This window comes from Eupeodes corollae, chromosome 3, assembly GCF_945859685.1.
Source record: "Eupeodes corollae chromosome 3, idEupCoro1.1, whole genome shotgun sequence".
NCBI lineage: Eukaryota > Metazoa > Arthropoda > Insecta > Diptera > Syrphidae > Eupeodes > Eupeodes corollae.
In genome coordinates this window covers 115,585,481-115,599,542 of record NC_079149.1, presented here as the reverse complement: position 1 = coordinate 115,599,542, position 14,062 = coordinate 115,585,481, and the positions used below count along the sequence as shown (strand labels likewise).

General features: G+C 31.2%; 1 protein-coding gene across 2 annotated transcripts in view; it reads right to left on the bottom strand.

The window, feature by feature from the left end:
• Positions 1-14,062, bottom strand: part of LOC129952853 (polypeptide N-acetylgalactosaminyltransferase 5) — a 66,805-nt gene that overhangs the window by 3,184 nt on the left and 49,559 nt on the right. Inside the window, exons 2-9 of one of the 2 annotated variants that reach the window (XM_056065729.1) lie at positions 11,906-12,831; positions 7,467-7,647; positions 7,250-7,379; positions 7,003-7,169; positions 6,787-6,908; positions 6,495-6,691; positions 4,409-4,586; positions 2,040-2,220 (exon numbers count right to left, since the gene is read on the bottom strand). In XM_056065729.1, coding sequence (XP_055921704.1) covers positions 2,040-2,220; positions 4,409-4,586; positions 6,495-6,691; positions 6,787-6,908; positions 7,003-7,169; positions 7,250-7,379; positions 7,467-7,647; positions 11,906-12,085 — 1,336 coding nt within the window. In that variant the 5' untranslated portion in view covers positions 12,086-12,831. Of the gene's footprint in view, positions 1-2,039; positions 2,221-3,966; positions 4,148-4,408; positions 4,587-6,494; positions 6,692-6,786; positions 6,909-7,002; positions 7,170-7,249; positions 7,380-7,466; positions 7,648-11,905; positions 12,832-14,062 lie in introns of both variants that reach the window. The other variant, XM_056065728.1, reaches the window with a different exon arrangement.

Below are 14,062 nucleotides of genomic sequence, written 5' to 3'. Positions count from 1 at the left end.
GTCGATATAAGATAAAGAGGGTTCCTAGATACATTTTTGTTATTGTTTTACATGTAAAAAAACAACTGATCTAAAACAACTTTGATGTCAAAAAAGGAATAAAAAGGTATCCAAGAATTGCTGGTATACATATGTGGGTATCTGACAGAGCAGCAGATTCGGCACATGGTTGAATTTAAAAGAACCAGACAAGAGATTTCAAATTTGTATCTTTTTCGTAAAAATCCGTTGAATTATTAAAATGATCCGTAAAATTATAGTAGACAGGAGAGTTAGGAAAGAAAAATCTCTTGGCTATTAGCCCAATTCTACTTACTTCATATGACATATTTATGTTTTTTCATTTAACTAATACGGTTTTCTATGGATAAAATAAATCAACTTATTTTTGATCTAGATCTATCAAAAACAACAAATTACCTATTTTTTTTGCATTCCATTTAAGATCAAACTTGTAAAAATTGATTTTCGGCGGATTTACACTTAAATTAATACAATTTAAAAATGATGTTTAGATTTGGAAGCTCTCTAACACACTTTTTAACAAGTCACAATGGTCGCATTTGCAAAGCTAGTGGCTACGTAGTCAAGAGATTGATTGGCTAAACCTACCTAACAACAAAAGTAGTTTAAATTTCCCCCCCCGACGAAGTGAACAAATTTGACGTTTCACAATCAGCTGCTCCGTAAGGACACAAGAATTCAAAATGAAATGAATCTTTCGGTGTTTAAATACAAATATAAATCAATCATATTATATCTTCAATTTTGTTTTATTGAATTAAAAAAAAAAAAAAAACAAAAACAATTTAAAGTTCTAAAAACACAAATGTTTCTTATTTTATATATTTGTATTTGTCATTAATATGACAGTTCCGGATTTACTAGCGGGTTAATTGTTAAAATCGGAAAGTAAGACGAAATATTTCTTTCCGGTATAAAATGAAACTTATGATGAGTTTGTAGCTTTGAAAGGAGTTTTTTGTAGACAATATATTTTTGTTACATTTTGTAAGATCAACTGAAGTTAAAAGTAATTGAAGTAAAGGTCCAAGTTAAAATTAATGACATCTTAAAAAACTTATTAACTGTTACCAAAACACAAATACTTGCTTACAAAGTTCCTTACGTCGTCACCTGAAGAAGCCAACAAACACATTTTTTGACATTAAACACAACTCATAAATTTCACACATCCAATCAAAAATGTTCTTCAGTTGCAATCACGGATAAGAAGAATAAAAACTACTTTGAATAAGCTAAAAACGTCAAAAATGGACTAAAGGAATCTCCAATTAACGGGGACAATATGCATTTTTTAGTTTATTCTTCAGGAAAATCGAAGTTTCTGTTCTGGAAAAAAAGGTCTTTGAAGTAAGAGTGTTATTTGGAACGAAATGTTTTATAGATGTCAAAATATGGTGTTGCGTCCACCTGTCAGATTCTATTGACGGATCGTCAACACTTTTTTGCTCTGAAAATTAGTTCTTGGATCTTCGAAGGTCAGTTTAAAAACGAATGTCAAAATATATTTGGCATAATATTATAATTCATACATTTTCATAGAAGGAAAAAATTCGTAATATTTTTTTCTGAAAATGGAAAATAGAACCTGCCATGCTGAGTATTAGTGCTCCGATTTATACGTTGGACCTTCAGTCTCGATACAAACAAAAAAACATGGTAAACATTTTTACAAAGGTTTGTAACAGTTTCTAGAGCGTTAATATCAATTCTAGTTGCTCCAGTCTACAAATTTTGGCCCCATTGAATCAAAAATAATATATTTTTTCAATTTACGAGTATATAGCAATATCTAAAACCTTAAATAAATAAGGATTAATCAATAAATCATTATTTGGAGGTAGCAATACTAGGTTCATAGTGATGTATTTGTTGAGTTTATAGGAATGTAAGGAATCAGTATAGCATCTCCTAAACACAAAATCTAAAATATTAAAAAATTAATAACTTGCTCGGTAGTGCATATTTAAAGACTTTTTTCTCTTTTTTTGTTTTGTTAATTTAGCAATGTTAACCTGGATAAAAACTGTAGTAAAATTCTTTCCAATCGTCCAGCCAAACTTCAACCAAACGAGCATTATTGTGATTAACAATTTCCGTTGTACCACCAGGAAATGTGTATGGCGTTGATTTTCTAAAAACATGACCAACTCTCGAGCATGGTATTATTTCTAGATAGCCGCCACACATCCAAATCTATTATCATTATTTTTTTAATGTTGTTGTTGCAGTAGTTAAAGATTTTATTGTTATTAATTTTATGACGATACATTAAATTTTGTTAAGTGTTAGCAATTTTTTAATTATAATTTTGAATGGAAATTACAAGTTGTTCCGGTGTGTAAATTGCATAGAAATAAAGAAAATAAAAATAAATAGAAAAACACATTTTTAGTATTTTTTCATAAATTATTAGGTACTTTTTTTTAGAAATGAAAATGCAATTAAACATGCAGTTGTTAGGGGGGAATAAGGAATCAAAGGAAGAGGATTGTTGCGTTTTTTGATTTTGCATACGAATAAACATTAAACAAGATAGTTAAGAAATAGAAAATCATCGATAGAATTGTTTTCTAGTAATAAAAATGTTCAAAGTGAAAGACTTTTTCGGGAAGAAACCAATGAAAGTTGTTAGGAATATTATGCTAATCGAAACGAAAAGAACTGAAATCTTTATTCTTAAAATAATTGAATGCTGGTGTCAACTATTAAAAAAGAAACCTTAAATTAGAAAGATTCTTTGATATTGAAGTTGTCACATGCAGAACTATAAAGTTAAAAAGTAAAAAGTCAGTTAAAAATTTTAAGTACCAGTAAAATCTCTTTTAGTTGTATTTGAAAGTTTTGGGTACCGATAATAGGACTTTTCCTTGTAATTATTCTTGAAATCAATTATAAATACTCAAGGACTCTTAATTTTTCAAGAAGTTTTGATTATTTAAATCTCTGTATTGCAAGAATCAAACTACTTGAAAAATTAAAAAATAATCCAAGTTTAAATCAATTGAAGAGTAAAATTACTTTAAAAATACAAAAGAAAACCTACAAATGAAATTTAAATGGTGATATTGAAGTACAAGTACAGACTCTCTACAAGGTACTTGTACTAAAAGAAAAAGTACACATGTCTGGTCAGATGCTTCTGATAGTTTAAATGTTAGTTGAGCTTTTCAACGTACAAGTCGACTGAGTAAGGTTTTAAAAGTAAATAAATTATAATTATTATATAAGAGAAGAAATGTGTATATGTTTTCTTTGCTAAAATCACGCAACTAGGAACAAGGTAAAGGAATAGATATTAATACAAATAATATAATGTTGAACATCAAGTGAAGCAATCTTGTTATAGCTTTAGGTGATATTTTCTTTTTTAGTAAAAATACATAGATATGGCATTTTCTCATTTTTTTCGCAGAGTATTTAGAAACCTATTCCAGTGTTATTTATTAATATTGTTTGTAACAAGCACACGAAACTTTTAATTGAAATGATTTTGTATTATTTCGAATAATAATCCCCCAGATTAGCTCGATTACAACAATTATGTGATAAACAAAAGAAATATTAATCAACTTAACAATTAAAATAAAATTTAGTAATACTCAAAAACAAAAATTAATCACTGAAGAAAACTTAAATTATGTTAATCAATAAAAAACACATAGAAACAATAAAAATCAATTGGTTAAACACAATTAAAAAAAAATAAAAATATAACTAAAATAAAATTTGATTTTAACTTCAAACGCAAACATAAAAAAATCGTCAAATTGGATGAGCACAAAATTCAATGTTAAGAGAGAAGTAGGTACATAGAAATAACTTTGTTCTTTTGTGTTGTTAATAAATAGTTCGTTACTATTTTTGTTTTTTACTTTAATTTGTTTGTTTTTTTTTTTTTTTTCTAGTTAGTCTTTTTTTAAATTTGTTTGTAAAGCGAACCTGTGCTCATTGCATAGTAAAAATCTCTCCATTCGTCCAACCATACTTCAGCCACTCGGGCGGCATTATGCAAAACGATTTTCGCAACACCACCTGGGAATGTGTACGGTGATTTATCACGGAATACATGTCCCACATGCGAACATGGAATTATTTCTAAAATTCCACCACATTGCCATATCTAGAGATTGATTTAATAAAATTAAATTTGTTTTTTTTTTTCGTTTTTTGGTTTTTTTTTTTCAAAGGATGAATATAATAAAATTTACAAATAAAAACAATAAAATATAAACAATAATCATTTATCATAATTCATAAATAGGATTTTTGATAGATGGAAATATTTGTACTATTATAAATAAATCTATGCTCCTCGTTCTACTTTTGATATTAGTAGGTATAGTTTGAGGAGGCATAGGGTATATTATGTTGCCATACTCACTCTGAAGGACATTTCAAGATTTTCACCACCCCAAATGTCCATACCCTCATCGTATGAACCAATTTCATAGAAATATTGTTTGTCTATTGAAAAGAGACCACCTGCCATGGTGGGCGTTCTAAGTGGAGCTGTTCGGTCATTATTGCGTCGCTCCATTTCACGTTGAGGAACTCGATACCTGAAAGGGATGATGCATATTATTAGATAGAAGAATTTAATTATGTCTTTATATATGTATGTACGAATGTATTGGTATGATGTGCCTAATTTATTTCATAAGCTAAACGATTATTTTCAATGGATAGCTTAAGGGTATTAATTTTTGAAACAATTTCCATTTATATAAATTGAAATAAGTAAAGAATACGAAAGGGTAAAAAACATATTTTTGGAATTTTTATAATTATAGGGTGAACCAGGGTAAATTAAATGCGATATTATTCATTCTTCATTATTTAAATTTAAAAATTGAATTTCAAAGAAAAAGTCAATATTCTTCGGTAAAAGATTTTTAAAATTAAGTTTTTATTTTAAATGAGAAATTTATAGGTTGAACTTTGAGCATGACCCAAGATTTCAATAATTTTCATAGTTGAGCTATTTAAAGATTATTCTTTTACACTAATGCACAAAAATTATTTCAATTCTAATGTTAAGTTATGAAGAAAACTAGGCCACGCGTGCACTCCAGTGTTAATGAAGATCAAAATTGTCAAAATGTTAGCAATTAATGTTCCGAAACAGACTAAAAAATTGTATTAGAGGTTATAAATAGCTTCAGACCACTTTCAAAGGAACCCTAAGCGTTCCATAGTTTAGTCTTAAGTTTTTTACAATTTATTTTAATTTGTAGGCATGGGCATTATTCAAGAGGAAAATGATTGGAAACACAAAAGAATGCTAGAAGGTTTTTTAAGACTGACGTTGAAACTTCGACTAGAGGAAAAAAAGAAAAACAATAATTTGGTGGGAAAAATTTGTTTGAGCTTTTAGAAAACAGAAGAAAAAAGAATATTTTAAAGGGGACCAACTCGCCGGTGTTTCGATGTCATCTCACGTCTTGCAACCATTTCGCGTCAATTAAACTATTTTTCAAGCCTTTTATCAAATAAAGATGGAACAAGAACCTCACCTTAACAAATCAATGCATCCCTGGTGAGTTTTTAATGTTTATCTTCGCGTAATTTCTTCATTTATTTTAAAGATTAAAACGGCAACGGAATACATTTTTATCGATCAAGAAATAAAACCAAATAAAAAAAATTGAATAAGGAAAATTGTAGTTATTTTTTTCACATTGTGATAGGGTCTATTATTCTGTATGGCTTAAAATGTTTCGAAGTTATCTAACTAATAGATAGGCAAGTTTTTACATTGTCGCATTGTGTACTCGCTAAGTTTTTGAAATTAACCAAAAGGATTTACGCAAAGATTTATTTTCTCTTATTTGGTGAAATGCTTCGAGTGAGTTTCTCTCTCTAAGCTACCAAGACATAACAAATTCACTTCTTTGTTAACCTTTGGTATTGCGTTTGTCCATCTATGTATTGATTTTTTGAGTAATATAAAATCAATACCCTATGTATATGTACGTATGATAAACCATAGCCACCATGATACTCCCACTAGAAGGTCATCCCAACATATGTTTCTGGAATTAACCAGGGGGCTTAACATATTCCGTGGTACTACATCTTCAGTGGTATGATAATTTAGTCTTTGATGAAGTGACATCGAGGGAAGTTAACCCAAGAAGTGGCCGCCCGACATCTTGTGGGATGCAATCAGCCGAGCTTTATCTACAATGTACAATGTACATCATTCCTAAAAATGATTTTTAATTCCACTTCGGACTTTTTTGAACTTATATCAAATATCGATGATACTTAGTCATTCGATTCGTATATTTACTGATACTTATTGGGTTTCTATAATTTTTATCAGTAAGTCAACCCCTGGTCCCATGAAAAGGACGAGAGTCTTGTGTTTACCATCTTTCGGAAAATTTAATCTTATGGAGAAAGTAAACCGTAGCTTCTTGCGTTCGCTCACAAGGCACATCATAAATAGAACCACCTTAACTTACCATCTAAAATTAAGTTTCCAATTGAAGCCACCCCATGTCTGATCGGATGCTGTGACATATTCAAATGTTTCATCAGATATCACATCAATTATTGGACAAACTACTGTTCGTCTATTTTGTACAATACGCGCTAGAAGTGGTTCAAGCCAACCCTCTGTGCATTCACAATGAGCATCTAAGAATGTGATAACTTCACCCTGAAAGATACAACATACAAAAAGATAATAATTAAAAACTATCACAAGGTCGTTAGAAGAATACTTGTTTTTTTTTTTAATTTTATTCTACATACCGTTACATGCTTTGCGCCTAACAGTCTCGCTCTAATTAAGCCAGAACGCTTTTCAGTTCGCAATACAAACGTTCGCACTGGCAGTGTCGCCACATAATCCTCTAGTTTCTTGCCCAAATAATCTATTCAATGAATGAGTATGAGATACAAAAAAAGATTCACTTTTTATAAAGTACTGGTGTACTGCCAGGATCAGATTACCCAACAAACACTTACCTCTCTCACTAGCATCATCCACTAAAATAACCTCTTTAAGCAATGACCTAGGAGAACGATTAATGACACTCCATACTGTACGCAAAAGTGTGGTCCAAGCCTCATTGTGGAATACGATCACAATGGAAGTGGTTGGAAGCTTGGTTGGATAAAATTTCTTTTTGCAGCTGCAAACAAACAAGTTGAAAACAAATGAATAACATTGTTAGATTGTGGTTTAACATTGAATCAGATGGTATTTATTTACTTTTCATGTCGCACATCAGTCAGGGAACGATTCAATGACATCATATCACTGGCCAGCAGGTTGAATTGGTTCTCTTTGAATTTCTCTTTCATTAAGCCTTTCATTTCAGCTGGGATTTTTACAGGTTTTCCTTTAAATTAGAAACGGATGGAATAATTAATAATAATTGAGATAATAGATAAGAGGAAACTATTATTGTTATAATTATATTACTTACCCAGCTCTCCAGGTTGGCCAACTTGTTCTTGAACTGTTGGCGCCATTCGCCATTTACGAAGAAGTGTATTACGATATGTGATTGGCACTGATACACCTCCGTCGAGGTTTTTCGCTGTATCTATTTCAGCTTCATCTACCATTGAGTCTTCGTCGACAAGGCGTTGACTTTCGGCGGGTAACTGGATGGAATAAAAAGAACGACAATTAAATTCTAGTGAAAATATATTGAAAATGTATGTTTTTTAGTGTTTCAGGACACCTTAACGCTGCCCATAAAGGTGTTTATGTTTGGAAACATGATTTTTATTAAGCTTTATGTTTAAACTACACGCTTCAATGCCATAGAACGTTTTTTAAATTGCTATTTTTATTTTAAAAGCAATGAGTTTTTCATATAAACCAATACATAACACTCGTTGTAGAAACAAAAATTATAATAATTTATTTGAAACCGTGCTGCATAAAATGTTTTGGTTGCATGCTTGAGGTCAATTTACAGGAAGTTATTGATAAATCGCATATAGAAATACAATCTTTTTTTTAAGTCTATAAGAGTAATGGTAGCTTATAGTTCTCTAACATTTAGTTCTATTTTTATTTATTTTGAATTGGTAAACAAAAGTAAATTTATTTTTATATAATTTTTGGATGAAGGAATACTAATTATTTATTTTCATAATCACAGAGCTATATCTAGTACTTGCGGCACAACCTTCAATGTCTCTTATTTTGTATTCACGTTCACATACGTAGGTGTGAAATTACAGGCAAGTCTAATAGTGCTTTAGAAGCTGGAGAATTATCTATTTTGGGAATGATTCTTTTGAGATTTAAGGTGATTTGTATTCTGTGATGTGAAGAAGAAGAACGTGATGGGTAATTTCGGTTGCATTAAGGCATGATAAATTATTTCGTTTCTTTCATACAATAAGTTGATTTAACTTTGAAAATAATTTATGAATTTTGTGTGAATCCTTTTTAGGATGAAAATATTTTAGGCTTTCTTTTTTTGGTTTGTTCGGTACAATTTATTTGGTTAACTATAACTTGAGCTATTACTTAAAAAGGGGGTTTTCGGCGTACGTGCGTAAAATGTTTGTGACTTATAAATTGATTGTTCTAGGATTTATTCTTTGGAGGTGTTTGGCACAATAAATATAGAATGGGATCAAATGACATGCACTCAGGGCAACATTTGGTTTGATTTGTATGATCAAAACAAACTGTACATGATATTTGGCTCCAGAGAAAATTATTATTTATAGCAGCAGCCAATTTCTTAGCAGGATCTTAAATTCATTTTAGTTTTTTAGTTTTTGGTATGTAATTAAAGAATGAAACTAAATAAATTAGTTCCTAACATAGACTTATGTTAAATCGAGCTTTAGGGCTAGAATTTTATTAAGAAACTGGATGTTAAAAAAAGCTCGCGTCTGCTGGTCGTTTTAATTTAACCAAAAACATGACTCTACCTGACTATGATTAAGAATTATTGTTGTTGGCCAAATAAAAAAACATGGACTTTGAAGATGTTTGTTTTTGGCAAACCAGGCTTAAAGTCAGAGTGTTTATGGACTTTTTGGACACAAGATTATCGGGTATTCTGATCTTTTCAATCCTTTGTTTTCGGGAGGTGTCAATTATAGTTAATCTTTAAACATTTTGTTTTGTCATGGAATCAGTAAAAATAAATTAAACAAATAATATTAACTTTTTAGTTTCACTACAAAAACCCTAGAAAACAAAGGTGTAAGATGTGATTAAATTTGGCCAACGTGCTATTTCGATTTAGTCCCTTGTAATACGTTTCTCTGGGAGATGCCTAAAACGTTATCTGCATAAGGGCCATCTTTATGCAGATAGCGTTCTGGGAGCCTGTAGCGAATCTTGAAGAAGGGTTTTTCAAAAAGACTTTTCATTTTGATATTAAAAAGGAACTAGTGCCTTTTAGGGAAAATAAATGGGTTTTTATTTGATTGGAAAAAATAACAATAATAATATGATAATAAAATTGTGGTTGCAGCACCATTTTCATTTTATGAAATTTTCAATGACTAATTCACACATTTCCGTTGAACTTTGTGGTTTCGATAACTTCACGAATTCTATCTTTAAGGTCTTAAATTGATTGAAGGGAATTGACATATGTCTTTTACGTTTCATTTAAGGTGAAATTGTGAGAAACTTTCGAGAAAAAACAAGGTGAATGAAAAGTATTTATTTAAAAAATTGATTTTCAATTAAGGCAATTTTATTGCAAAATTCACTGGAAAGTTAGTCAAGTCTTCCTTACTGTCATGTGTAGTCTACTACACAATTTAGTTTAAAGTTAAGTGTATTTTCGTGTTGGAAAAGTTATAAGGACTTTTTCGTTACAATAAAAAACAACTTATTATGCACTTTTACGTTGTGTAGCGTTTGTTTTTTATTTTTAATATTAAAGTTGTTTGTGATAGTGAAAATTTTAAAGTTTTAAATTGATAACACCTTAAAAATTGACTAGGTAAGGCGCCAGTTATAGCTAGAACTGGGCAGGTTCAGACGACATAAGGGACTTAAAAGTTAGGCAAGTTTCTAATAGCTGCGAAAAAATATTTTCCCAATTGAGGCGCCTTTATTGGAAAGTTAGTCAAGAAAAATCTCCCTAACTATTAAGTCAAGTCTACTTCTATCAAAATGACAGTTGATCATGTTTTTTCATTCAACTGAGAGCTGAACTTTATTACTTTATAATTCATTTATTTTCTGCACAACTTCATGCTTTCTGTAAAAGAATTCCTTGCATTTTGGACAAGAAATATCAAATATTTCTTTGGAATACAAAATAGAAATCATGATGGACTTGTAGCTTGCTTGAGGAGTTTTTGTAGACAATAATTTGTTTGGTACTTTTTGCACTTTGAACTTAAAGTAGAAAATTCATGGCACTTAAAAAACTAACTAGTTGCCTTGGTCGAAATGTACGTTCAAAAAATGAAGTTGACTGCAAATAAAGTCTCTTATGTTGCTTGGACCTAGTCATTGAAATCGATCCGGAACAATTTTTGAATCGATATTTGATGGTATTTTTTTTTTGATAAGAAATGAAAATTATATACTGATCGATCGGAAATCACACAAAGAATTGTTTTTGAGAAAAAAAGTGTAATTGCGCATTTGTTTTCCTCTAAAAATATATTTTTCTATTTTTCGGACGGTAATTCATTTTCCCTAACAGCAGATACTTTTATGTTCAAAAGTGAAACGAATCGTTCCACTGATTTGTGTTCCAATTTCACACAATTCCAATGACAGACTTCTGTCAATAAACATTTTTTGGTGGATTTCAATCAAGAAATTTTTTTCGACGACAGAAGTTTTTAATGATAGCTATAAACGACCTATTAAAGAATTTAGAATATAGCTGTTTTCAATGATGAAAACCAATGACAGCTATAAAAAGCGCCTAACTTGGTCTTAGTTTGTGTTTAAAGAATGTACGAGTAGTTGATTGCATACGAAGTCTGTAGCATGAAATTACTTAAAAAATCAAAACGAAACTTTACAAAAGGCATTGTTTTTAAAATTTAATATGAAGTAAGAAATCGCAGCTTTTTTTTTGACCGCAACTGTAAGTATATACAGGGTGTTCCGCAGTCACAGCTTCATACCAAAGCCATGGATTTTTAAGATTATTGCAAATAAGAAAGCTATTAGCCATTTTTCGTTTTGACTTATATAGGTTTTTTTCAAAATTTAATATCTCTACCTCTCTTCAACTAGCTCTTTTTCTTTTTATGAGGAATATCCAGATTTTTGTCTTTTCATAATGGATTTAAGATTCAGAGTTTATCTGTTCATTTCCTTAAAATTAGTTTTCATTATGACAGGAAGATGGCTACTTTTTGTTGCAAATGGTAAGGTAGTGTGAACTGTAGTTTAAAAAAAGAGGCAACACACCTATGTTTGAAAAATAAACAAACATAAGGAAAAAAAGGTATATACAACTTTTATGGCTTGAATCTACATCGTTTTATTTTCGCAGGGTAACCGATGTACATATGGGTCATTGGCAATAATAAAACACAGCTAATGTGTATCAAATTAATTGAACATAGTATTTATCACATTTAGGTTCTCGTATTAAGGTAAAAAATACCATATTCAACGACAAAGTGTTTTGCTTCTCATTGTTTAGAGGTCTTATGGTTATTTTGTATTTAAAAGAAATGATGTCAGCCAGAGGTATACCAAATTCGCAACGGAGTATATTTTCAAAAAGCAATGTCATAAACTTTGTTTGCATAATGACTTCGATGGCGAAAAGTGATCGGAAACTCATCCGTCACTATATACTTCTTTTAGCCATCTCATCTTCAGTGAGATAAGCTGAAGCCCTTGAGCTAACTTTTGTTTTCTTTTGTTGTTGCTATTGTCATCGAGTTATGTGAAACTTACCTCAACATCATATTCGCCTGGCCGTTTACACCGCCATCCGTCGCTGCTTATACAATCCGAGTAATTTGTAATTAATATTAAATCTATTATCACCCATACGAGCGATGTAAGTAATACTATCCGGCACGTATTTGATCGTAGTCTTCCACGTAACATTCTCGACACGTTTAGGTTCGTCATAGTGAATTTTGTTTTTTATTTTTTGTTTTTGCGGGATGAGGGGACGTTTAAGTTGTTTGTTTTTTAACTCTCGAGGAATTTAGACGGTTTATCACATAAAAACGAACATAAAAGCGATTTTAAAATGATGAGAAAACATAAAGCAAATTGCAATCGAAAAATAATAAATTCTAAGCCGAACTTAAAACAACAACAAAATCTCAAATAAAATTCAATTTCTTTTAATGTAGCTGCAACAGATCGGGCAACATTAACAAACAAAGGAAAATGTTTAGTCACAAAATGATGAGATGCTTCTTATTGTTGGACTTGTTGTGTCTGCATTCGACATTTTCTTGCTCATTAAAAATGTCCAATTTAGTTTTTCCGATGCCGGTCATTGGTTTCTGCTTCAAACAAATGCTACGACAATGATGATGATGGGTTCGACTCGATGTTGTTTCTGAGACTTTGAACTTGTATGAAGCTTTTGAGAGTATTTTTTATATTTTTATTAATTGTTGGAAATCTGACTTTTTGAATCACAGTTGGTTTTGATTTATGTTTCGGATTAACATTATTTCTGCATCGTGGTCCGCCGCCAGTCCAATAAGATAGTTATAACACTACGATTTATGCAAATTGGTATATATTTTGCTCCTCATCATTGTTGCACATCGGTCGCGGTTTGAAGTGGAGGCATACTCAGTCACGATTTATTCTCTTCTTCTTTTGCTTCTTTTGTTGAATGCTTCAGGTGCTGAAATCTGAAATGAACGTGAGAAAAAAGAAAATATTTTTATTTTTGCAAGAATAAAATTTATTTTAAATTTTGATTAGATGTGTGATAAGGTGGTGAAAGGAGGATGAAAAAGAGCATCCATCACATGAAGACAAATTGGCATTTCATTTAAGATGCCAAAGTTCGGATTCAACCGAACTTAGATTCTCAAAATGAAAGTTTCCACTCCGTTGTCTTTACTTAAAAATAGTAGATAAATTATAGTTAGAGAATGTGATGGTCTTGTAAGAATTGGTACTTTTGAGTCAAATATAAGGCAACATTTTTTCCATGCAAATGAAATGAGAACGATACAAGCTCTACTTTTGAATAGAACTAAATGAAGTCGGAAGAAGATCCTGTAGGGTTGCCCAATAAGGGCCCCCGCAGACTGCACTGCAGACTTTTTATTCGCTGATAGTTTAGTCGGGTTGGGCTGAAAGTGCGCATACCGAGCCAACTAAACAGTTTATTTGGTGAACAGGGCGTAGACTATCTAACAGCCGGCCGACTATTCTCGAACATTCGCGTAAGAGTACTCTTTTAAAATTTTTTTTTATAAAGCGCAGGTCTTTTCTCGACTCCTTCAATCAACTTTTCGACGGAACTTCTACAATCAACAATTGTGATTTGGGCGACGCCATATTCAAAATATACGCACATGACACCAAATCACAGAGCGAACTGAACTATCGGCCGACTAAACAATCGTCATGTATGCGTTGGTGTGTATGCGCCAATAAAACAGTCGACAGATTAGTTTGAATGTAATAATGCCCATCAAACTTTTTTATCGGCCGATAATGAATCGCTGTAGTGTGCGCATATGCATTCCTCTCTATAATGATTAAGAAGCCGACCAAACTATCGGCCGATAAAAATTCTGCAGTCTGCGGGGGCCCTAAGAGTTTTTTTGTGAAAAACCAGCTTTTTGGGCAGCTGTCACTTCCATCTATGTCATCTTTTGACACTTGGCAGGTAAAACATATAGCTATTGCCATTATTAAATATGGAACGATTCACGGTGCAAGAAAAGTTTGCTGACTGTGTTATTTCTCAAAGAGGCCACAGAAATTTTGTGATATATAAAATAAGTTATAACAAACATGTTACATCAAACACGTTGTATCGAGCATGTTGAATTGAGCATGTTTTATCAAACATGTTGTATCGAAAATGTTGGACCAAAAATGTTGCATCGAAGAATTTGCATCCAA